The following is a 22,504-nucleotide window of genomic DNA, read 5'->3' as shown; positions in this document are numbered from 1 at the left end:
TCTAACATTGTTTTTTTATAATGCAAAAGTGTGACGTCACACATCTAAAACCCCCCCCCCCCTCCCTCTCTCACTGATCACGCACCGTCACAAAATTACGGACCCCCTCCCCCTTACGAGTGTGACGTCATTTATGCACGACCATTTAGGACCCCCCCCCCCCTCCCTCATTACACATCGTTACAAAATAACGGACGAATATGTGACGTCATTTTGGACGACGCCTCCCCCCCCCCCCTCCACCACCACCATCAGGACGATTTTCGTCAAATAATAAAGTCGAATCATTACAAGCTGGTTGCGTAATTTTAGATTTTAGTTATAGAATTAGAATCTTGTTCTAGATCTAGATCTAGCAGCATTGATAGATCAAGATCTAGTAGTAGGATTTTGGAGTAACAGATGTACTAGATCTAGAAGTAGATCTATATTAAGCTTATGTTTCAAATAAAAAGTTAGTTGCGGCGTTTTTATTTTAACTAGTTTAGAGCAGTGTTTTTCCAGACTTTTTTCTCCGGGGGGTGGGGGGGGGGGGCTCTTGACATTTTCGGAGGGGGGGGGGCGGTAGACTTTCTTTGAGAGGGCGGACACTGTTACAGTATATATTTTCTATATAAATTTCATTTCGTTTAGAGGTTAAATTGCTTTGATCTAGATCTTATATTCTAGAAAACATGATCATGACTAGGATAATTAATTATAGGTGGCCTAAATATTTAATATAATATTATTTAAGTTGGCAGATGGGAAAAGGGAGATAATTACAATATTATTTGTACATAGATTTCTAGAGGTAATCTGAAATGGCGGGTTAACCAACTCAGTCTAAATTTGTACATTCAGCGAAGAGTAAAGACTTAAGCAAAGAAAGAGCGTCAAAAACATTGATTTAGATCTAGATCTAGTCTTCATATATTGGCAAAAGGTAACTAGATTTCGAGATCTCTACTTCTTGTAATAAAACATTTCATTCAGTTCTATAAAATTAAAATAAAATGGAGCTGGATTCTAGAATCTAGATTCTAGACTAGATCTAGATCTAGAATTCTAGATTAGATCTAGATTCTAGCTAGAAGTAGACTAGATCAGAGATCTAGATCTAGTAGATCTAGTCTAGGTAAAATCACGATATAGCGTCGGTTATTATTCCGGAACTGTACAGCAGTAAAAAACAGTAAAACCATGGAGTAGTCTGTCGAGCCGTTCCGGAAACCACCGGAAATACCGTAAGCCATCATTTATTTGCCGCCATATTATTTTTAATACATTATGTTTAAAAATGTGCAAGGATTCATTTTAGTTGCATTTTAAATACTGTTTTGCAAATTATTTTGTATTTCTAATTATTTTAAGTGTATGTGCTAATTATTGCTGCTACTAAACATTATTCTAGTTCTTTTTACTACTTTTAACTTTAGTAAATCTAATCGTCTTATTTTACTAATAGAACTAGAGCTGGTTGTCGCAAATCTTCTGCAGGTTTTTTCTGTGTTTCTTAAAAAAACATTAATTACTACACTCGACTTTATTAATAATATTTAGATTTACTAATTGTTGCTAATTTTTGTCAGTTAAACATTAAATTAAGTTAAAACATTAATTTAATGCACTTGACTTTATTTCTTTCCAACGGTCAAATAAACAATGGTTTACAGTAACGAATGTTACCGAAACTCAACGAACATTACCCAATAATTTCCGACGCTATATCGTGATTTTACCCTAGTCTAGATTTTGCTAGATTGGCAGCCGCAGGTGATTCAAAATTCCGTAATCTATCACTATCAGTATCAATCATTTTAGAGGTGCGTAAGATCGCCCGAGGCTAGTATAAAAACTACGAAGTGTCTACTCGGAATAAGATTTTTCGGCAAAAGATAGTTCTGCGCATGCGCAGTGACCTATGGCTAGGGTTAGGGCTAGAATGAGGGGTAGGATTAGGGATAGGGTTAGGGATAGGATTAGGGATAGGGTTAAGGATAGGATTAGGGATAGGGTTAAGGATAGGATTAGGGCTGGTATTAGGGTTCTGCAGTTGTAAACACACGCATGCGCAGTACCATCGAAAACATCGCCGCTAAGTCGTAGTTTCTCTCCATTGCGCATGCGTATCTTATTCCGACTAGAATCGGCCTAAAAACTACTATAAGTATTGTAATGTGCGAAAAAGTTGCCTCATTGTTAAGGCTTTAATAGAAGTATTAAGTATATAGTATATTGATTATTTATGTCAAATATTATACTAATACTATAATAATTATAGATAAACCAAAATCAATAAAAAAAAATGTATAGGCCTAGCTTGAAAATTCTAACTCACACACGAACATAGCACATTCAATATTCTAAATTTGGATTTTTCTCAAGTTTGACAAAAGTAATTTATCAAAATCTAAAACAGTCACTCTCTTTGTTTTTTTTATTCATTTGTTAAAGCAAAAATACAATACAAATAAATAAATCGTGTTTTCCTAATGTTTTGGTGTGCTTCGGTTATTATAATAAAATACTCTCAACTCGAGGTAAACAAGAAGCTGAGAATAAAATACGCTAAAATGGAGTTTTACCCAAGAAATTAACTTTATAAACTTTTAAACAGCAGTGTTTGCGAGCAGGATTTGCTATAAAAAAAAGCTACCATCAGTAAGTTAGAATGGTTTCCCCTGAATCTCTAACTACTATAATTCCAAAAAAACAACTTAAGATTTGGCTGCTAAAGTAAATGTACTTGGTTGCATCTGATGAAAAGATCGCTAGTCTTTATTTTTTAATGAAAAGTTTTAATACAATTGTTTAAAAACAGGTACATTAATGAAACTTTGAAACATTTTTGTAACTTTCAAAAACAAAATCCTCCTAAAAATGTGAAATAATTACTAAAAATTAATGAGTCACCTTTTTTTCACATTACTAAATGATTACTAGTCTCGACTAATATTACTGCTTAAACCAATAGATTACCCAAAATTCATCAATGACTTGCTAAATCACTAATCAGACTAATGACTAATCTAAATGTAATACTAGTGTATTGTGATTATAACATAAAAGTAAAAGCCAAAAGGTCAATGCCAACCCTAGCCCTCATCTTTATTATATATTACTATTATATAGGCCTAGGCCATATTATTATATATCTATATATATTATATATCTATATGGCAGGAAACAGATTGGTACCGCAAAATGCATATTCGATCTTCGCCGTTCATAAACTTTCTAACCAGACATCGTTCGGGGATTTTGTTTATACTGATAAATAGAGCAAGGTTTTTACAAGCTTCGTTAGCAACATTTTTGTGGAATTCGTTTTTTATGACATTTTGTGCCGCGGCGAAGGATGCGAAGTATGCAAATCTAGACGGAATGGATCTACTTGGAAAGTACGTGTACTGCACTAATAAGGTAAGAAATAATATTTTGTAAAAATAACTATTATTTTTTTATGGATTTTTCATTAGAAATGATTGCTGTAAATTATGAAAGTAAAAAAAAGTATATTTGAATGCGTTTTTTACTTTAATTTGAACAAAATGACTGCCGAAAATTACGACACATCGGCGTCGCTGAAAGCGGGAATTTCAGTTAATTTTTTACGGATATAAAATTGTATTTTTTTACTCCGAAGCATGTATTTAAATAACAGTTAAGTTAAATCTATTTAATTCTGTAAAATATAATTATTATTTTGCCGTAGATACTTTTTTTTTTATTTTTAATGATTTTCTGTCGCGGAAAATCGGTATTCGCACCATGCACGCACACGTAGTAAAACTAGACTTATCTTTAAAACACGAGAATCTTGAGTACACTGCGAATAACAAAGTTTTTAAATGTTAGTTTACTTTTGACTTTAAGCCATTTGTTTTAAATCGAAATTAATTGATAATGTAATTATTTCAAAGTAAAAACTTTCCGTCTCAAATTGGCTTCTAACCTTCGCCACTGAACCAGCCTACGCACGACATTCGCGCGAGTCTGTTTCTTCGCAATAGTCTGTATAGTGTCGAGGGCTAATTCTAAAAAGAACCGAGTCCTCACTAATGTAATGTTTATTAAAATTAGGTACAATTGTTGGAACACATGAGAAATAACAAATTTAAATTTCTTCAAATCTATAGCCAAAAGAAAGTAGAACATTATAACTCTGTAAATTATGAATCGAGTGACGGCTGTCGTGAAAACGGGAGCCATTGTACTCTTTTTTTTAGGGTGACCTACTTTTATTATATAAATTTAAAATTCGAAGATTTGATAAGTAGCTGAGTAGCTGAATACGTATGCGATATGGCTGGCACGTTTTGGGATAGGGATCGAGTACACCGTAGAAAATTTTTTTTCTTAGAACTACGCGTATTTTTTTTTTAAATCAAAAGATACTTACATATTAGCTGTGGATTTCAATTTCATTACAGAACTAATCACTAACTTTAGTTTTTAAAAGTGATTTTGCTTCTAGATCTAGCATATTTTCAAAATTACGTAGATTCTAGATCTAGATCGATTTTACTAACTATTTGACAAACGTGTCAGTAAAATGAGGTCACCGCTTCCAGATTCTTAGGTTTTAATTATGTTTGTCATTTTGATCTATTATAAGTAGCATTAAAACTACTGCATCTATCATCAACATTGTTTTTATAGGCCAGTTCTAATGATACATTCTGTTCATTACCAATTCTAATGAAATCGTATCAGGCCCTAACGCCTAACACCCTGTTCACTGACACCACACTATTTGAATGAGGCCACAGACAGTCGTAACTTTAAATTAATTTATAAAGTACTAAACAATTATAATTAGCCATGTAAATTCTGCAACTATAATAAAAATTGGCATATAGACATATTTTACTAATAATATTTTTTATATAGACCCTCTATATTTAACTCTGTTATTTTTTTCTTCCCCAGAGTGTTTTTAAAAGCCAGAATTTTGAACATTTTTTAAAGGGGATAGCGGTCGTTTTTTTTTTCAAGAATAATTATAGAAATAAGCTATAAACTGGTATATTTTGTAAAGTTTGACATAATTACAAATAAATTTATGCCTAAGTGACATTTCTGTGTAATTATATTGTTAATTTTGTGAATTTCGTGGATTTTAGACCTTACTACATTTAGATGTAAAAAAAAAAAGTCATTTGAGTGAGTGTGGTTAATCTAAATTTTGAACGTGATGTAAATGTCTAGTGCTATTAATTTTTATATTTTTGAATTCCTCGATTGTTAAGCAACAAAATTGATATATAATATGTCAATATTTGTTACTTTGAAAATTGGCGAAAATCGACCCTAAAAGTAGATGTTTGAGAGTTGAATCTGTTTCCTGCCGTATAGCCTATAGCCCTATAAATTAGGCCCTATATATATTATATTATATAAAGTGGGAATCATCAGTTACCAATTAAATTGCAAAACTAAAGCTATCGCTGCTGTTGTGGTAGTCAAGACTCATGTATGGACAACATTGAAATTAATTAGTGATTAAGTCGAGAGCTTTATTAGTTCCATCATGGAGAACAAAATTATTCATCTGGGATCATTTGTGTTCTGCAGGTAGAGGGGTGTGGATGCAGGCGTTGGAACTAAAATAACAATATTAGACTTAAAGTACAGTTGAAGTATACAGAGAATAGTCATAGTTAAGATGGAGCAGTATAGCCAGGTGGGGTTTGAGCACCTCTCCACACATCAAATCGCTACATGAGCTTTGCATCAGGTCAAAAATGTAATGTCTTAAACCAGTTAGCTCCACAAAACTCAACTGTTCCTGACAGTTTACTATCATAGCCAATACAAGGATACAATGTGGGTGACATGACTACTTAACCAGAAAGGCATCAATTGACTTAGATATAGTCTGGCTCTACTATTCCGTTTTTACAATGCCTATTTTCTGTACTTAATCCACCTCTATTATAAACACATCTTTGGGAATTTTGGCAGTGTTCCAATGCTTTGCAATCCATGTAAGTTTTTTTTTTCAGTGGTAATTTTACCTATGTATTAAAGCTGTACTTTCAATGCATCACATTGCATTAGTCTCTTTTGTTCTGCGCCGGCAACAACCGTACATTTTGTTGTATATACATTTTTAATTATCCTCTGCATTTGTTGGGTATGCACAGCTTTTCATGCATTGTTCCTTTTTTTTTTTTTTCTTGTAGGCAAGAATTGAAGAATGTCTTGCAAGTTAAGGAGTTCCCGGGAACCCTCATTTCTTCCAAAAAAGTTTTATGGCCTTGACAAGAATCAGCTGGTCACAAAAACTTCAGTGCAGAAACAAGTTAAAGAAAAAAATGATTCTGGTGTGAAAAAATCAAGAAAACGCACACGATCAGATCCATTCACATATTCACCAAGTCAGGTTGATGAGCTAATGGCGAAGAGAATAGCTCTGTCACCTGTGAAACAAGCTCTGCTTCAGAGCTGCTCCATGAGCAATTTCAGGAAAGTGTATCGAGATGAGTACAAGACTCTTGAACGGCAACTTGGTGGAAAAAATAAAAAGTCTGACTTATCGGAATCCCCCGTAAAATGTGAGATAAAAAAGAAAACGATGACGGTAACAAGGGATAAAGTAACTTTTAGAATTAGTAATGGCTCTTTAGACCTTGATGAATTAGAATCTGTGCTAAACTCTCAAGAAGAGGAAAGTGAAAGTGATGAAGAAAATGATGTGGTTGAAGACAAATCATTACATCATGAAGAAACAAGTTTAATTCAAAAAACCAGCTCTGATTCAAGTGAAAAGAAGTTTTTCAAAACAAGATCACCTAAAGAAAATTCAAAAATTAATTTAGCTCAGTGTGGTAAAAGTTTGTATGCAAAATTTGTTCCTTGGAAATCCAAAATTCTATTTAGTAAAAAGAAAAACAAAGATAACTTAAGAAAAGCGACCATTTCAACTGGTAAAGAAGAATCTTGTAATACTCGGCAGCAGAAGAATGATTCAGCAGACAGTGCTGAAAAATCATCAGGATTTACATTCTCATCTGGTTTTACTCTTGATGTTTCTGAGGGCAATGGATCACATGATACCGAGGTCAATGAATCACATGATACTGAGGTCAATGAGTCACATGATAGTGAAACACTACAGCAAGGTATTAGTTTCGGTAAATTTTTTCTATTCTATAGATTTATACCGTAGATTTCTCTAGCATTTACCCAAAATAGTGTGTTCAATATTTTCTTAAATGAATAAAAAATTCCAATAAAAACTGAGGAATTGTGCAACTTTACTCTTTAAATAAAGACTAGTATCTAGACTTCAATGGCTGTGATTTTAAAATAAGCGTGTTATTAAACTTTATGCTTTGAAAAGAATATTGCACTTAGATTTTAGTATTAGATTAGTAATTTTAAAGCTGGATTGATTGAAATTACACAGTAATTACTTTTTAATTGTAGCCTGTTATATATGTTGGTTTTTTTTTTTTTTTTTCATTTTTCAGATGATCAGGAAAGTGACCAGAGTCAGAATGTATCCAACAACCTGGAAACGCTGGAAAATAATAACAACATAACTGAAAGTCCACAGAGTGATAAAAAGGAACAATATTTCCCCATATTTAACCAGAAAAGAGCTGAACAGACTGCTAACTATTCCAAATTGTTAGTTTTTTTGGGGGTTTTTTTTCATACCATAGTTCCTTTTATTTGTCTAGTAACTCAACTTGTTTCAAGTTTATTCGTTGCTAAGATGTTCTATTTTTAAAAACATTTCTACCAATTACTATTTTACTTTAATTACCACAAATATTTTCTCTTTACTTCTTACTGCTGTCTTTTTTTTATAGCCATATTTTGCTACTTTTTTAGTTTAAATACAACTTACCTCTTACAAACCTTTGTGAAATGCACTCTATATAATGCAAGCTGATTGTCTCCTTGTTTGAAGTAACTTTCATCAAATTTTAACTTTTGTTTTGTTTTTAAAATTGTATTTTGGTAGGTCAGTGAAATCTAGCAGTCCTAGTTTCAGAAAATCTCCTAAATCAAGAAATCATGAACAGTCACAGATGATTTTGGTAACTAGAAATTTTAAAAATAGTACCTGAATATAATTTTCTTATTAAGTAAAATTATTTATCCAATAAGAGTTTGGATAGAGGGGGAAGGGGGCTCAAACATTAAGAGACGTTTTTTAAATAAGTATGTAGCAGCATGTATTACTTTCTCATTTACAAAATATAGAGGAATTATTGTAATCATGCAAAAAATTGATATCGAGATTTTCGACAAATCACTTGAGTCAGTACACATAGTTTTGCAGTTTTTGCTATTTCCAATTTCTCAAAAAATGCATTTGAATTTTGCTGTCATGTAAATTCTTCACAGGATGCTGGTCAAAAGAAAATTGGTTTAACACAGTGCCCTGTTTGCTCCATGATTTATTGTCATGCTGACAAAGCTGATGAGGCTGAACACAGCAAGTTTCATTCACGTCACATTGAAGTTCTTAAGTTTCCTGTACGTTTTTTATCATCTTGTTTTTAAAGTTCCAGTTGCTGTTTTTTTATTTTGTTATTAAATTGCAAACTTTGTTACAAATGAATTATTTACAGTTTATCTTTTGTTCAATAAAGTAGACCTACAGATTTAACTCGAAAAATTTTCAAGTTCTGCTAACACAGTTCATTATTTTGCAGTATAACGAAACCATGATTGGTCACCACTGAATGCATTTTTTGTGCCTTGGAAAAAAATCTGGTTTCTATCTCTTTCTATTGTCTATTACTTGGTATTTTCTGTGCATGTCACCTGTTTTTTTTTAGGCATTTTCTTTTCATTATTATCTGTTTTTATGTTGCTGAATCGATTCATCTATCACTGTTTATGAATATGTTGCTTTTTACTGTCTTCCTTGGTTTCTGGGTTGCTTGGGATTCTGCATTAATCTGTTAACCAGGGGCATTACAATAAAATCAGCCAACATTTTCAAAGGTCATTCTGTTTAAGGTTAAAACATTCAACAACAAAAAAAGTCAATACATTTGATAAATAAGCACAACTTAAAAATGTACAACAACAAATATTTCTGGAAACTGATCAATTTATTCTGTACTAAATAAATAAATATTTGCAACAAAGAGGGTTGCTTTGAAATACTTGTTTGCTCATTTTCCCTCAGAATGTTTTGAATATGTGAATACAACAGTCTATATTTTGTCTAGTTATATTCAGTTTTGCTTTTTATATTTCAAAAATCTACTTTTGCAATAGTGAAGTATGTTGAGTTGTATTTTTTTCACCTATTCTGTAATCAGCTGTTTGTCATATTGATTTCTTTTTATTTACATTCTATCTTAGATAACATACAGATGTATAAGATGTAATAGAACTAAATTCTATAATAAATAATATAAGTTGTGCATGTTTTTATCCGTGGTACTTGCTTTGGTTTTTTTCTCTTTGGAGTATAATTATCATAATTTACTAAATAAAATGTCTAACACTTCAGGGATGGAAAAAGGAGAGAACAGTCCAAGAATATCCTATGGATGATGGTCGAGTTATTCTTATCTTACATGATGATCCCAAATATGCCAGAAAAAAGGTAAAAGCAAGTTTTTTTTTAAATTTAACAAACACAGCTTTTTCTGTTAGTTTTATGGCTTTGTTTTATTTATATCAAGGTAAACTGAATACAAATAAAATCACAATTAATACATACATATATTGCTTTCCCAGAAACAGATTGTTTAAAAAAAATGTTCACAAGAGGTTTTAATGTTTGTTTTCCTAAATATTTATATTTTAAGCATTGGTGAAATAGAATTGTTGTGTAAGAATGGTGAGTGATAGGGCCAAAATTTTTGCAGCTATGATGCCTTGGTAAAATTTGAACATAACCATGTATAAATCTTGGAGAAAAAAAAGAGTAATCACAGTCTGCTTTTGGGGAAGCGTTATACATGTACGTATATATTTTTAAATCTTATGGATTAATCTTACACAATGTAACATTGAATTGTATTGCTCTATGGTCCTCAGGTAGATGAAGTCAATCAGGTGATGAGACAAGAGCTTGGTTTCCAAGATGGGAGCTCATCTTTCAGTAATCACAATCAAAAAGTAATAATAAAATTTCTTTTATTATTTTAACAATGCATCATGTATAATTAGGATCTATTAAAAGGTGAACTTCCGTTTGCTAAAATCTGATGTGATGTAATATAAGCATTCAATGTGTATAAAACTGACAATGATTTTATTTGAACAGGTTTTTATGTTTGTCAAAGACAAGAGAATTTGTGGTTGTTGTGTAGCTGAGCCAATTCAACAGGTCAGTTTTAAGACATTTTTTATTAGATTTTTAGATATATTTTTTAATGATCTTGTTTCTTTTGTAGTAATAATTACCCATAGATTCTACTTCCTTAGTAAAACCAATTAATAATTTTCATTATTTACATGAAATAATTTTCATCAAGGGCTATCGAACCATACCTGTCAATGATACATCAGGAGGTCAGCGGCCATGGCGATGTAACAAAATTCCAGAGCCTGCCTCAGTTGGGATTAGTCGTTTGTGGGTTAGTGCAGAAAATCGCAGATCGGGTATAGCCTCCAAACTGCTAGATTGTGTCAGGTAACTTATTTCTTTAAAATTTTTGTAGCGTATTAACATTTGCAATATTGATTTTAATTTCTACAAAGTTTAAAAATATGTTGTGTTTTAGAGCTGATCTAACAAATTTCTTTTTTTTATCAAAGTTCAGTACTTTTGTTTTAGAGGAAACCAAATAGGAAGAAACGTTCACTTTATTTCATTTTAAACCTGTTTGCAGGCAGTGGTTTGATTATGGAACTCTTATCCCCAAGTCAAAAGTAGCATTTTCAGATCCAACACCTGATGGACAGAGATTCTCACAGAAATATGTGGGAACGCCAACATTTCTTGTTTACAAATATAATGAATCGTAACTACAAAGGTATATCCTCTTCTAGTTTTATACTCTTTCACAAATCACAAACTACCAAGGTATATAGGCCTACTTAGACAGGGCCAAAATATGTGGAAAAAAAAATTGGTTTACATTCACAGTGCACAGCTATAGTGTTTGCCATATCTAACAACACATTTGGGCGATTTTTTTTACCTATGCCTTTACTAAGTTTAGTTTAAATTTTAGCATTTCAGCATTTTTATTTATTTTTTTTTGGTCTGTCTAGGATATGATGCACCATTACAGTACAGTCCATGAAATGTTGCTGTTTAGTCCAGTAATTGCATCCTTTGTATTTAAAATTCTACAGCTCCATGCAAATTTATTTGAAGAAAATGGATTTACCTTTGTTATATATTTTGTACATTATCTATTTTTAGGACACGTTTTTTAGTTTTGTTTAAATAAACATAGCATTCAGATTAATTTCGTCCTGTTTTTTATGTATATGGGGGAAAGGATGTGGTGTGTGATTTTCATTAAGAAAAATCTAAACAATAATCTTTAAAATTGTATTTCTAGCTTGCTGTATGCACAATTTGAATCCTAAATTTCGCTTAGTCCAAACTTACCATGTGTTAGGCAAGTATCTATGAGGGTGGTGATAATAAGAGCTTTTAGGTATATCCACTTCAATATTTACTAGTTGCTTAAGAGATCATTGAATGCTAAACACTAAGAGTAGTGTGAGGGCTGTAAAGAGCACAAAAAAAACCTTTTTATGCACACCTTGTGTCCAGCCACTGCATATCTAGGACTAGAATTCATAGTGTTCTTTTTACTTGTACAGATGAACAAGTCCCATCTAACTAAAACACACTTCAAAATATAAAAAACACCATGGGCTCATAAACATTTTGATTTATTTCAATAACAATGGAATATCAATTTGTAACAATGGAACATAAAATTTTAAAAATCTTTTTACAACTGGGGATTTTGTGAACATTTCAAAACCACCCAAAAATGATTTATAAAAAAATGATTTATAAACATACAAAAATATAAAAAAATCTATGTACAAATGTATTTTTTGATACTTTGGAGATAATACTTTTTGGAGATTCAATGAACTTTTCAAAACCAACCAGCACCTTCGTCTCTTTTCCTACCACCCCTGAAAGCACCTCTTCTTGCAAAACCATCATCTGGTGTTCTCATTTTAAATGCTTTATATCGTTCTGCCATAGAAACCAACTCATCTGGAATTTCCTGTTGATGGGAAGAATTGGCACAATTAAACAGAAGAGTAAATTGTTTAACAAGGCAGCAAAATCTAACAAACTTACATAAAAAAGCCATTGTTAAATATGATAAAGACTTACCTGGCCAGCTTCAGCCATTATATCTATTAAATGCTGTGCACTTTTCCAGTCATTTCTGGTTACAAATGTTATACCAGTGCCTGATCGACTGTTTAAACAAAAAAAATTGATCAAATTTCAAAATACCCATATTTAATAGAAGGTACAAGTTCTACTGTAAAACAATGAAACAAATTTTTAAAATAGTTTACCCTGCTCTGCCTGTTCTTCCAATCCGATGGACATATTCCTCTATATGCCTGGGAAAGTCATAGTTGATCACATGCCTGAAAATAAGTTACTGACAATGAGCACATTGATTTATCAAACCACTACAAAATATACACCTAATGTTTACTATACTTAAAATAATATTTACGTTATGTCTTTCACATCCAAACCACGAGAAGCTACATCTGTTGCAACTAAAATTCTAACAGTTCCATTTTTGAACTCTTCAAGAGCTGTTTCTCTATCACACTGCTCCCTGAAAATAGTATTCTTTAATTGCAACTAAAAAAAATTTAATACCAAATTTGTAACAAAACCAGGTACTAAGTACTAAGGCAGCTTAGTGTAATGTTTATAGGCCATGTTTTATGAAAGGGACCTGATAATTATTATCTTTGTCACTTGCATCTTTTTAGCTGAAAAGATTTAGAAATTTAATATCTTAAGAATCATTTTAAAATTTGCAAATGAGAACTTTTTCTCTTACTTTTAAGATATTTAAGAGTATATACTTTAGTTATCAGCATGATCTAGTAAGATTATTTACCATTTAAATTTTTAAATTTTGGTTACTTAATGAAAATATTAAAACTGAACATGATAAATTCTTTAGAAACATTGCACTTGATTTGAAAAATGTTAATGAACCTGGCAGGCTCCCCTTAAGCTGCACATTTTACATTATGTTTAGATTAAGAACAAACATAATTTGCATTAAATAAAATGTAATTGAAATGATTTGTGTATTTAACTTACCTATCACCATGAATACACTGACACATAATGTTGTTCATTGCCAAATCACTTGAAACATCATCAGCACTAACAAATTTGATAAAAAATATAATCACTATTATGCAACAAAGAAAAAACAGGTTATAGTTTGAATTTATTGAATTATTTTTTAATAATATTCCAATCCTAACACTTTGACAAGACCTACATAATTTTTTTCCCAACAAAAACAATTGCTTTTTCATCTGGCTTCATCTGGTATAGAAAATCTAACAGCTGAAATTAAATAGTTTATTAAAATATATGAAATTTAGTTTGAGCATATGCAAATATTTAGTTGACTCCACACATCCTGCATTATAAAAAAAAGATGCCTAAAAATGAGTAAGAAAAAAAGGATGTGAAAGATTGCAAACTAAATATGGACACAAAAATATTCTAATTAATTTAAGATGCAGAAGCAAGTTTCAATTTCAATAGTATGTAAACCTTACCAAACTTTTCTTGTCATTTTCTTCAACAATCTCAACACACTGTCTGACACTGTGCACAGCCTAAACACGTAATGTAACAAAAAACAATAACATTAGCATAGTTGTATTATAATAAATTACTATAAAAATAGTTTAAATGAAAGAAGTACATTTTGTTTATATTGTTAATAAAATTAAAAATTAGGCCTACATACAGCAAGATCTAAAGTTCCAACAAAAACTTTGTAAGGATCTGTCATATACTGATCTGCCAGACGCTGAACATCTGGTGGCCAAGTTGCACTATAAAGATACAAAAAATTCATATTTAAAATGTCATATTTGGCTAAATTGTTTAAGTCAATAACATTTACAAACAAAGAAAAGCAATTTGTTACAAATGAGCTTATATCCTACCTGGTCATCACAGTCTGTCTATCTGGTCTGATATCAAACATCACTTTTTTAATTTCTATCTCAAATCCTAGATCAAGCATCCTATCTGCTTCATCCATAACCTGAATGTAGTGCAACATATATGAGAAATGTAAAAACCTAAGAAACTATCCAACTATTAGAAACTATCCCTACAGTTATGGAAGCTATAGCAAGCAGCCCATTAAAAAAGTATGCATTAATATTTATGGTCTAGAATAGAAATTACTGACCACTTACTAAGTATGTAACATTTTTAACATTCAGCGCACCACAATTCATAAAGTCATTCAGTCTACCAGGTGTAGCTACAACTATTTCTACTCCACTTTTAAGTTTTTGACGCTGTTCTCTACGATCACCACCACCATAAGCACAGATGCTGAAAACAAATTGTAACGACTGTTCAGTACAGGAACCTTTTATAGTCACAGCCTGTTATTAATTTAGTTCTACAATTAACAATTAATACATAAACATAATACATAAACAGGAAATAAATGACCATAAACAGGAAATAAATGCCAAGGATCTAAAATAACAGATAGATTGTAAAAACAATGGAATGAAAGTTTAATTTACCATAATTAACTTTAGTCAGAATACACAAAGCCATTACCTTCTTATACCCTTGTAATTTATTTTGTTAATTTCTGTTTCAATTTGCTGGGCTAATTCTCTTGTAGGTGAAAGAATCAAGGCTGATGGTCCAACACGATCTTTCCTTGGTCTACAAACAGTCAATGCATACCAAGTTAAAGTGTAACTGAATTAGCATTTTTACACAATGATCATTATTAAAATGCACATGTTAATATAAGTTTTAACCAAAAGCAACTTACACCGGTTGGTTATCAATGTGAACTAAAGCTGGTAGAAGAAATGCCATGGTTTTCCCAGTTCCTGTCTAATTTGATATAATTTTAATACAAGTCTTCACAAACCATACATAATTTTCATTTGTTTCATTATGAAAATAAGAAAAGCACTACAAGGCATTAAAATTAAAGGATGGCAAACCTGAGCTATTCCAATAAGATCTTTCCCTTGCATAAGTATGGGCCATGCCTGGCTCTGTAAAAGATTTCAAAAAATTACTTAACACAAAAATATTCAGAACTTACATTACTTACAATGTCATGTCGGTCAGGATTCTTAAAGCACTTCTAACCATAAGACATAAGCATCAATTGCTTTATGTTAAGCTTTATAATCAACACATAAATAGGATGATTAGAACCGAGTGTACCTGAATAGGGGAAGGCTTAATATATTGCTGATTATAAACTTGTTCAAGTATTTCAGCTGAAAAAAAAAGTACAAATGGCAGACAATCGGAAAAAACTTTTCATGGACAACTTAATAAAAAAATTACAAGTATTTTAAAATTACCAAACCTGATGTATCTAAACGATACATAATTGTTACATAATTTTTAAAGGGTCACCAAATTTTAGTTGTTTTACCAAAAAGAATAAAGCTATATTCATCATTTAAGATAGACTTAATGTATGTTATAGAATTAGTATATTGGGAAAAAACTTGACAAAGATGGGGGGGGGGCTAAAAAATTGTGTAGATGTCACAAATGGATGAACCTTTAGGTTTTAAGTAATACCTTAGCTATAAGGTAACAAAAACAGAGGACAGGTACATTATACTATACATTTTCACACTCATAACATGATGCCATAAGTTACTCCTGAGTGGTGGTAAGCAATTTTATTTCCACATCTAATTTTTTATCCAATAGATGTTCACAACAGGATGCCCAAAGGTTTTATATTGAGTTCATTCATCATTCAGTCACCTCTTTCCCATTGTCAGTAGGAGTTAATACTGAGTTTTCTAGTGATCAGCCCAATGGCAAGTCAAGTTCCCTATTAAACATGTCAAAACAGGGGGCAGGTGAAGTACAGTCTACGTTTTTTCAGCTTATAAAGGTCTAGTGTGGTGAACAAAATATGCCCAGCCACCTTTAATTTCAATAATGCAAGTCAGATACCCATCAGAGTTGGGGCTCAGGGAAGTAGTAGGACTCTAGCCAGGATCCCTAACTCTAAACTTTAGGGTTGGCAATTTATTGCCTAACCATTTGACCATGAAGTTCCACCCAATGGCAAGATAGGTGATTAAACATTGTTTTGGTCTTAAGTAGTTTTACTGAATGTAAATGTAATGAAGTTGGTCAATGCATTCATACAGGGCATACAAGATAGGTGATTAAACATTGCTTTGGTCTTAAGTAGTTTTACTGAATGTGTAATGAAGTTGGTCAATGCATTCATACAGGGCATAGGAATTCTTCTCATGCTTGCATGGTGAATTTTAAGTTTGGTGCAATCATGAACTATTTTTCAGCTGCTTAGAAAGGTAGAACTAATTTGTGTCTGTCTCACATGAATTTTGATTAGAAAATATACAATGGTTTAAAATAGTTAAATCAATACATCAAAAGGAAGAGAGTGGTTCCCATCATAATTTGCAATAAGGAAAGACAGACTAAATTTTTAAATCTGAGCCACTCCAAACACAGCAGGTTCATTAAAAAAAGTGCTGGGTATGTAACAGAGACAGGTCAGAGTCCCAAACAAAATTTAGGTAAAAGCCACTATCTTTATACCAAGTGACCAATAAAGTAGGATTGAAAAGCATGATACATATCATGAAAAGCAAAGTGTTAAGGATGAATGAAACCAAGAATGAAAACTAAATGGAATTAGTTTGGAATGAACTGTTCTGAAACAAAAGGAAAATGGTGCATTTTTAAGTGTAATTTCTACTGAGTTAGTTTTTATTATCCCTGTTTATTATTTAAAATCCCATTCTCTTTGGTCTTGTATATACTGAAATTAGAATAATTTTTATTTAACAAACTTTCTTAATTATTTCCTTTCCAGTGATGCAGATGATGCCATATTTGTATACTTCAGCAGAAGAAACATACCCATAAGGGTTTTATGTCAGGTTTCCACTTACGATAATGTTGAAAAGCATCTTCAAAAGTCTTTACAGGATTGGGCACAGAACAGCCTTCAGGATTATCCACTATAATATTGTTACTTTCTTTCCTGTTCGAAAAAATGTATTTTTAATGGAGGATGCTGTGACTGTACAATTAAAAGTGGAATCGATAAGCTGAAATGGGAGTATGCAATGCAAGCTAGTTTTTGTTAACGGTTAAAATCATGACTACATACATTATAATAAATGATGATTTGACAAAAAACCTCTATGTGAACAGTTTTTAAACTGACCTGATCAACATAGCTTCTTCATGAGACATGTTTTTAATGTTCTCATCTTCAATGTAAAAGTCCTTTTTAATGGGAGGCAGACCTGACATAATAAAATACAAAATAAAATATTTTAAACAGTGATCAAATAAACTGAACCACTTGCAGAGCTACATCAAACATCTTGAATCAGCTGTAGTGAAGGTTCTAAAACTTTATGGTATGATAAAGGTGCCAATTCTAAGAACCAGGATCTGCTTTTTGTTGACAGTTACTATTATGATCTTTTGCAAACAATGCAATATATACGTTTAATAAGGTTTTAAATAAAAAATGTAACATTAGTAGTACATTTTTCTTTTCTTGGTGATCTATTAGGAGCAATCATTTTAAAGAGCTGATTGCCGACCTTTGGTTTAGGCAACACTACTAGTACAGAAAAAGCTCTGCAGTTTCATTGTACAGTAAGGAAAGAGTTAATGAGCACATCCACTAAACAGTTACACAAAAGTTTATTTTTATACTAACCCTCAATTACCAATAGAAAATAAGCACATTACTATTTGAAATTGTGAACAATAAAATGAGTAATAGATCTACCACAACAGTATTATTTTTAACATGCTAAAAAATGCATGAAAAACTAAATTCATATTACTTGTTCTAATTCAGTATTGTGAAACTACTGGTACCTGTGAGACTACTCCCAGTGTTCTACTACCCCTTCCCATTTATATAGTTCAATCCCATTAGGAGCAAATAGTTTTTTAATGAACATGGAGTTTTCAAGAGAATCAGAAAGGACTACTCTGATCAACAGCAACAAGTAGTAAATGATCTAAGACAATGTTGTCATTTCTGCTTGAGTAAAAACACATTGAAAAAGTTCTACTCTAAAGTAATCCCCAAATTACCTGTAAACCTTTTTTTCTCAATCACCTTCTGCTCTTCCCTCAAGGCATTCCAATCAATCAAAGGATGACTTGTCCCAATTCCCCAGTCTTCTATTTCATCTGAAGTAGTTGTGTTTGCTGTCGTAGGAGGGCATACAATATATCAATTGCCTGCCCTGGTGAATTAGAACATCTTGCCATAGAAATTATTTCAATGGATGTGCAAGAAGTCAAGCAAAATGTTATCCTATTGTTTTTTTTTTAAAAACAAAAAATGGATGTTAAAACATCTGAGGTATTCCAACTACAACTTTAAGTGCTTAATTAAGAGCACATAATATTCTGTACAAGTAACAGAAAAATTACACCTGCTGAAATGTTCAGGCAAAACCCCAACTGAGACCATTAAATGAATCAGGAGTAATGTATAATTATAGATCTAAATGATGAAATTTAAATACATTCCAATAATTTAACACTCATCCTTTTTTTTGGTATCCAAAATAGACATGGCACGGGTTCTGAACAGTGGCAATAACAGAACAAACAAACACAAAAATTACCTTTGCCATTATTTGATAAACCTCCCGAAATATCTTGCCCATAACCACCTTTATAGAAAAAAAGTAAAATGCCCATTTAGTAAAACTGCAAAATCAATAAATACAGCTTCAAACCAGGACTGGCAAGTTACTAATTAGCTATACTTTTATTTGTGCAACCATCCGAAACCATTAAATATAGTGGATACCAAAACCTTACAAAACACAAAAGAAAAACCATGGATGGAAAGAAATACAAGGCTTCTGATCCAAACCACGTTTTCCTGGTTTAGAGCTAAAGGACCAACAAGTAAATTGTGTTATATAATTTGTTGTGTTTATTCAAAGCTGGAAATTTGTAAGCATAAAATGCACAATGAACACGATTTTAAAAACAATAAGACCAATACTTTAAAATCTGGCGTCGCTCAGTGAACATATCAAGTTTGCGAATAGTATATACATTAGATTTCTCCAGGGGTTAAGTCCAATTATATATAACATCTGACATTCTGCACGAGTGAGCAAGACTCAAATCTTCCGAGAATTTAAAAATAATTTAAGCTGGTCTGGATGATAAATGATACATGACTTGGTAACTATACTCAAAAAAAAAAAAGTAAAAAATAAAAATGATGACATTGCAACTTGGATGAAAATCTTGTGAGTCCTTGATGCTTTTATCTGCTGAAAATAGTTGAATAAATCACCAACCACGGCCACGATCGTTTCCATTAACAATTTCAACTCCAGCATCTTGAATAAGCCTTTTTGCTTCAGAAATAGCGTTTTTGCTCCCAGATAACTCAACAGAACTTCTACCAGATGAGTCGCCATCACGTGACACCTGTTTTAAAGAAAACATTTATGACTAATTGATGTAAACAAGCAACTTACGCTAGCACATAAAACAAGCTATGTATGCACTCTGAAAAAAATATATGCGCAAGTTAATACCTTTATCCGACAACCACTGTCTGCTTCCATGTCTCGTATTCTGCTTCCACCACGACCTACAAAGACAGGAAATTATAAATAGTAACAACTTAAATATTAAAGTAAGAAGAGAACATTTAAAAACAACTTAAATATTTAGGTTATTGTCTTACCGATGATTCTGCCTACTTCAGATGACTCAACATAAATTGTTTCAGATTCACCACCACCATCACCTCCAAAGCCTCTACCACCGCCGCCACCACCACCACGGCTTCCTGAAAGAATTTTAATTTGTTAAAAACCTGGGTGATCGTTGAAACTGTCCAATTATACAGACAATGAAAAAAATTCTTTACGGCACAGTAACGGTTACGTCATTAAAGGCATTTAATACCTCTATCATAATCATCTCGCCTACCCCATCCATCGCCGCTATCACGTTCTCTTCTGCCCCATCCTCCACCGTCATCTCTTCTGCCATATCCTCCTCCACCACGTCCTCCACGCCCCCCGCCATATCCACCACGTCTACCTCCACCACCATTATAATCACCTGTAATTAAATAGATAAAATACTAATATACATTTTCTAAAACAAAAACTGAAATTGGCTGACTAAAATAACTAAGACAATTTGAAATGCTAGGTCACGCTTTACATTTTTTAAAAACCCATTGATAGTTTGTCTTGACATATAAGCATAGCACTTACCACCACTAAGGCATTCTTCAATTAGTCTCTTGGCATTTTCAATCTCTTCCGTTGTTCCACTGATTTCAACAGATTTCATTCCATCCTCATCCTCATCTCTGGATATCTATTTAAAACAAACAAGTTATGTTAAATGACATTACACAATTAGAAATACAACTTTTAAAATATTTTATTATTAAATTCAAATTACTTTGATTCTGGCATTACTGTCTTGTTCTAGATCTCTGATTTTACTTCCACCACGACCTGAGGAAAAAAGAAGTGCAAGTTAGAACAAATCAATGATTGAAGATATCCATGCCTAGTAACAGATTCTTCCAAAGGTGTTAGGTTGGTAAAAGTATTGTAATCTTGACTGTTTTATGGTAAGAAACTAGGTTTAGGCGTATGGTAGGACTAGGGTTGGTATTGACATTAGCAAGCTAACTTATTTAAACAATGGAGAATACTCAATTCTAGTCATTTTTTTAAAATCAACTAGATCTAGTAATTGAAGTACAACTGTGGGAGGCTCTGAACTATCGGGTGCAAAAAGTTTAAATTGCATGCTACGAACTTTTTTACATGATTTTCAACACCAGATGTAAGATAATTCTCTTCCAAAAATAGGTATGTTAGGTTGGTTAAGATCTCAAGTTTAACAGGTAGCATTGACATTAGCAAGCCCAACACCCATTTTAAAAGATTTTAACATGTCACTAGTATAAATTAAAACAAAAATAAAGCTCAAAACAAAATTCAGACAAACCTAAACCAAATGAGCAGTTATTATCAGGCATCTAAAATTATGTGATTTAGCAAGATCAACATTTTCTTAACATCCCAGGAGGTTCTTTTTTTAAACTTTTTTTGAATTTATTACCACAACCACACCAAACCCAAAACTGGTTTCAGATAAATTATGGTATACTGCCAGACTATGAGCTACCATTTAGATATCTTGGAACATAAAATTGCCTCATAGACCCAGCCCTAAGCTAATACCAGTAGTTCTATATTTTTGTAGTAATGCTGATGAAATTAGTCAACTTCACTTCTCATAAGAATGTTAAATTACTAAGATTAAGAAACTGCACACTAGTTTATGTAGGCTTTAGTAGGCTATAGATTATTCGGATGATTATAGATACCAGTGTCCGATAATGGAATCTTCTTTAAAAAAGGGGTGTTGGGTTGTTAGTAGTATTGTAATCTCGACTAATTTTATGGTTAGAAATTAGGGTTAGGCGTATGGTTGGACCAGGGTTGGGGTTAGGGTTAGGGACAGGGTTAGCATTGACATTAGCCAGCCATGTGTGTATTTACTAGTATTTAGTTAACTACCAGTAACCTAACACCCCTTTTTTAAAGAAGATTCCATTATCAGACACCGGTGTAAACATTCTCCCGATTATTCTAGATCAAAATGTGGGGAGGGGGGAATTTAAGAACTGCAGAAAAATGGGCAGTCAGCTCTACTCTGGAAAAATAAGCATGGTCATTGTGTAAAATAGATCAACTACCAAAATGTAGATCTAGAATGTATGCTAACAATTAAATTCTAATCACTGGTTACAATAATCTAGACTAGATCTAGATTCTAGAAATGTCTCTCAAAAGTGATAGAATTGCGCCCCTTGCAAAGTAGTACAATTCAAAGGGCGGCCGGCAGGCTTAAATTTATTAGAGTCCAGAAAAAAAAAGAATTCAACAAAATTATTAATTTAAATGATCTTTGAGTTTCTGTTTAAGAAATATGATGATAGTATTTCTTTAAGTAACAAAAAAAACACTTTTACGGTGTGTTTTACCAAGAGTTAGGGTCAATCAAGCTAAATTGTTAAACCCATGCTGTCTGGTTCAGGACTTCTAAAATGGAGTCTGTGGAACCTGTTCGTACCGGAACAAAAAAATGAGAACAAAAGAAAAAGAGAAATTTACCTATGATCTTTCCCACATTTGAAGACTCAACCATCATTGTTGTTGAACTTACGCCGCCACCACGGCCTCCGCCAAAAGATCCGCTAAATGACATTTTGTCTAGATGTGTTGAGAACGCTACAAC

At 32.3% G+C, this 22,504-nt stretch overlaps 2 protein-coding genes across 6 annotated transcripts; one reads left to right on the top strand and one right to left on the bottom strand.

Moving 5' to 3' along the window:
* The first annotated feature begins 796 nt into the window (after window positions 1-796).
* LOC131940451 (N-acetyltransferase ESCO1) lies at window positions 797-11,384 on the top strand. 4 transcript variants are annotated; one of them, XM_059299093.1, is made up of 12 exons: window positions 3,206-3,405; window positions 4,915-5,148; window positions 6,171-7,121; window positions 7,461-7,620; window positions 7,961-8,036; window positions 8,347-8,478; window positions 9,470-9,565; window positions 10,003-10,083; window positions 10,232-10,294; window positions 10,443-10,600; window positions 10,800-10,943; window positions 11,185-11,384. In XM_059299093.1, the coding sequence occupies exons 3-11, from the start codon at window positions 6,185-6,187 to the stop codon at window positions 10,933-10,935; spliced, it is 1,839 nt and encodes a 612-aa protein (XP_059155076.1). In that variant the 5' UTR covers window positions 3,206-3,405; window positions 4,915-5,148; window positions 6,171-6,184; the 3' UTR covers window positions 10,936-10,943; window positions 11,185-11,384. The 4 variants fall into 4 exon arrangements, with proteins under 4 accessions (XP_059155075.1, XP_059155076.1, XP_059155078.1 ...); XM_059299092.1 differs by lacking the exons at window positions 3,206-3,405; window positions 4,915-5,148 and adding an exon at window positions 797-925; XM_059299095.1 differs by lacking the exon at window positions 3,206-3,405 and having other exon boundaries at window positions 6,171-7,109.
* A 420-nt stretch (window positions 11,385-11,804) lies between these two features.
* On the bottom strand, window positions 11,805-19,509 carry LOC131940450 (putative ATP-dependent RNA helicase DDX43). Of its 2 annotated transcripts, none has more exons than XM_059299090.1 (18): window positions 18,829-19,509; window positions 18,287-18,441; window positions 17,394-17,475; window positions 17,116-17,207; window positions 15,386-15,441; window positions 15,157-15,210; window positions 14,979-15,043; window positions 14,756-14,866; window positions 14,377-14,518; window positions 14,119-14,219; window positions 13,917-14,004; window positions 13,723-13,782; window positions 13,437-13,504; window positions 13,250-13,315; window positions 12,642-12,749; window positions 12,475-12,549; window positions 12,284-12,371; window positions 11,805-12,170 (listed from the first exon to the last, which is right to left on the bottom strand). In XM_059299090.1, exons 3-18 carry the CDS (start codon window positions 17,420-17,422, stop codon window positions 12,036-12,038), a joined length of 1,338 nt encoding a protein of 445 aa, XP_059155073.1. In that variant the 5' UTR covers window positions 17,423-17,475; window positions 18,287-18,441; window positions 18,829-19,509; the 3' UTR covers window positions 11,805-12,035. The 2 variants fall into 2 exon arrangements, with proteins under 2 accessions (XP_059155073.1, XP_059155072.1); XM_059299089.1 differs by having other exon boundaries at window positions 18,287-18,403.
* Window positions 19,510-22,504: the final 2,995 nt, after the last annotated feature.

The sequence above is a fragment of the Physella acuta genome, unplaced genomic scaffold (assembly GCF_028476545.2).
Source record: "Physella acuta isolate Inbredline_101_S28 unplaced genomic scaffold, ASM2847654v3 ptg000317l, whole genome shotgun sequence".
NCBI classification, from domain to species: domain Eukaryota; kingdom Metazoa; phylum Mollusca; class Gastropoda; family Physidae; genus Physella; species Physella acuta.
The sequence above is the reverse complement of the archived record's forward strand: the minus strand, read 5'-3'. Positions and strand labels throughout refer to the sequence as shown.

Excerpts from the sequence above, each read along its gene's own strand:
- LOC131940451 (XM_059299092.1), top strand. The coding sequence starts at position 6,185 with ATGTCTTGCAAGTTAAGGAGTTCCCGGGAACCCTCATTTCTTCCAAAA. Across the intron at positions 9,566-10,002 it reads CCAAATATGCCAGAAAAAAG|GTAGATGAAGTCAATCAGGT; the intron begins GTAAAAGCAAGT and ends TATGGTCCTCAG. Across the intron at positions 10,601-10,799 it reads AAACTGCTAGATTGTGTCAG|GCAGTGGTTTGATTATGGAA; the intron begins GTAACTTATTTC and ends ACCTGTTTGCAG.
- LOC131940450 (XM_059299089.1), bottom strand. The coding sequence starts at position 18,904 with ATGGGCATTTTACTTTTTTTCTATAAAGGTGGTTATGGGCAAGATATT. Across the intron at positions 17,476-18,286 it reads TGAGAAAAAAAGGTTTACAG|GTCTGCCTCCCATTAAAAAG; the intron begins GTAATTTGGGGA and ends TTATTATGTCAG. Across the intron at positions 13,316-13,436 it reads TTTGTTGGGAAAAAAATTAT|TGCTGATGATGTTTCAAGTG; the intron begins GTAGGTCTTGTC and ends CAAATTTGTTAG.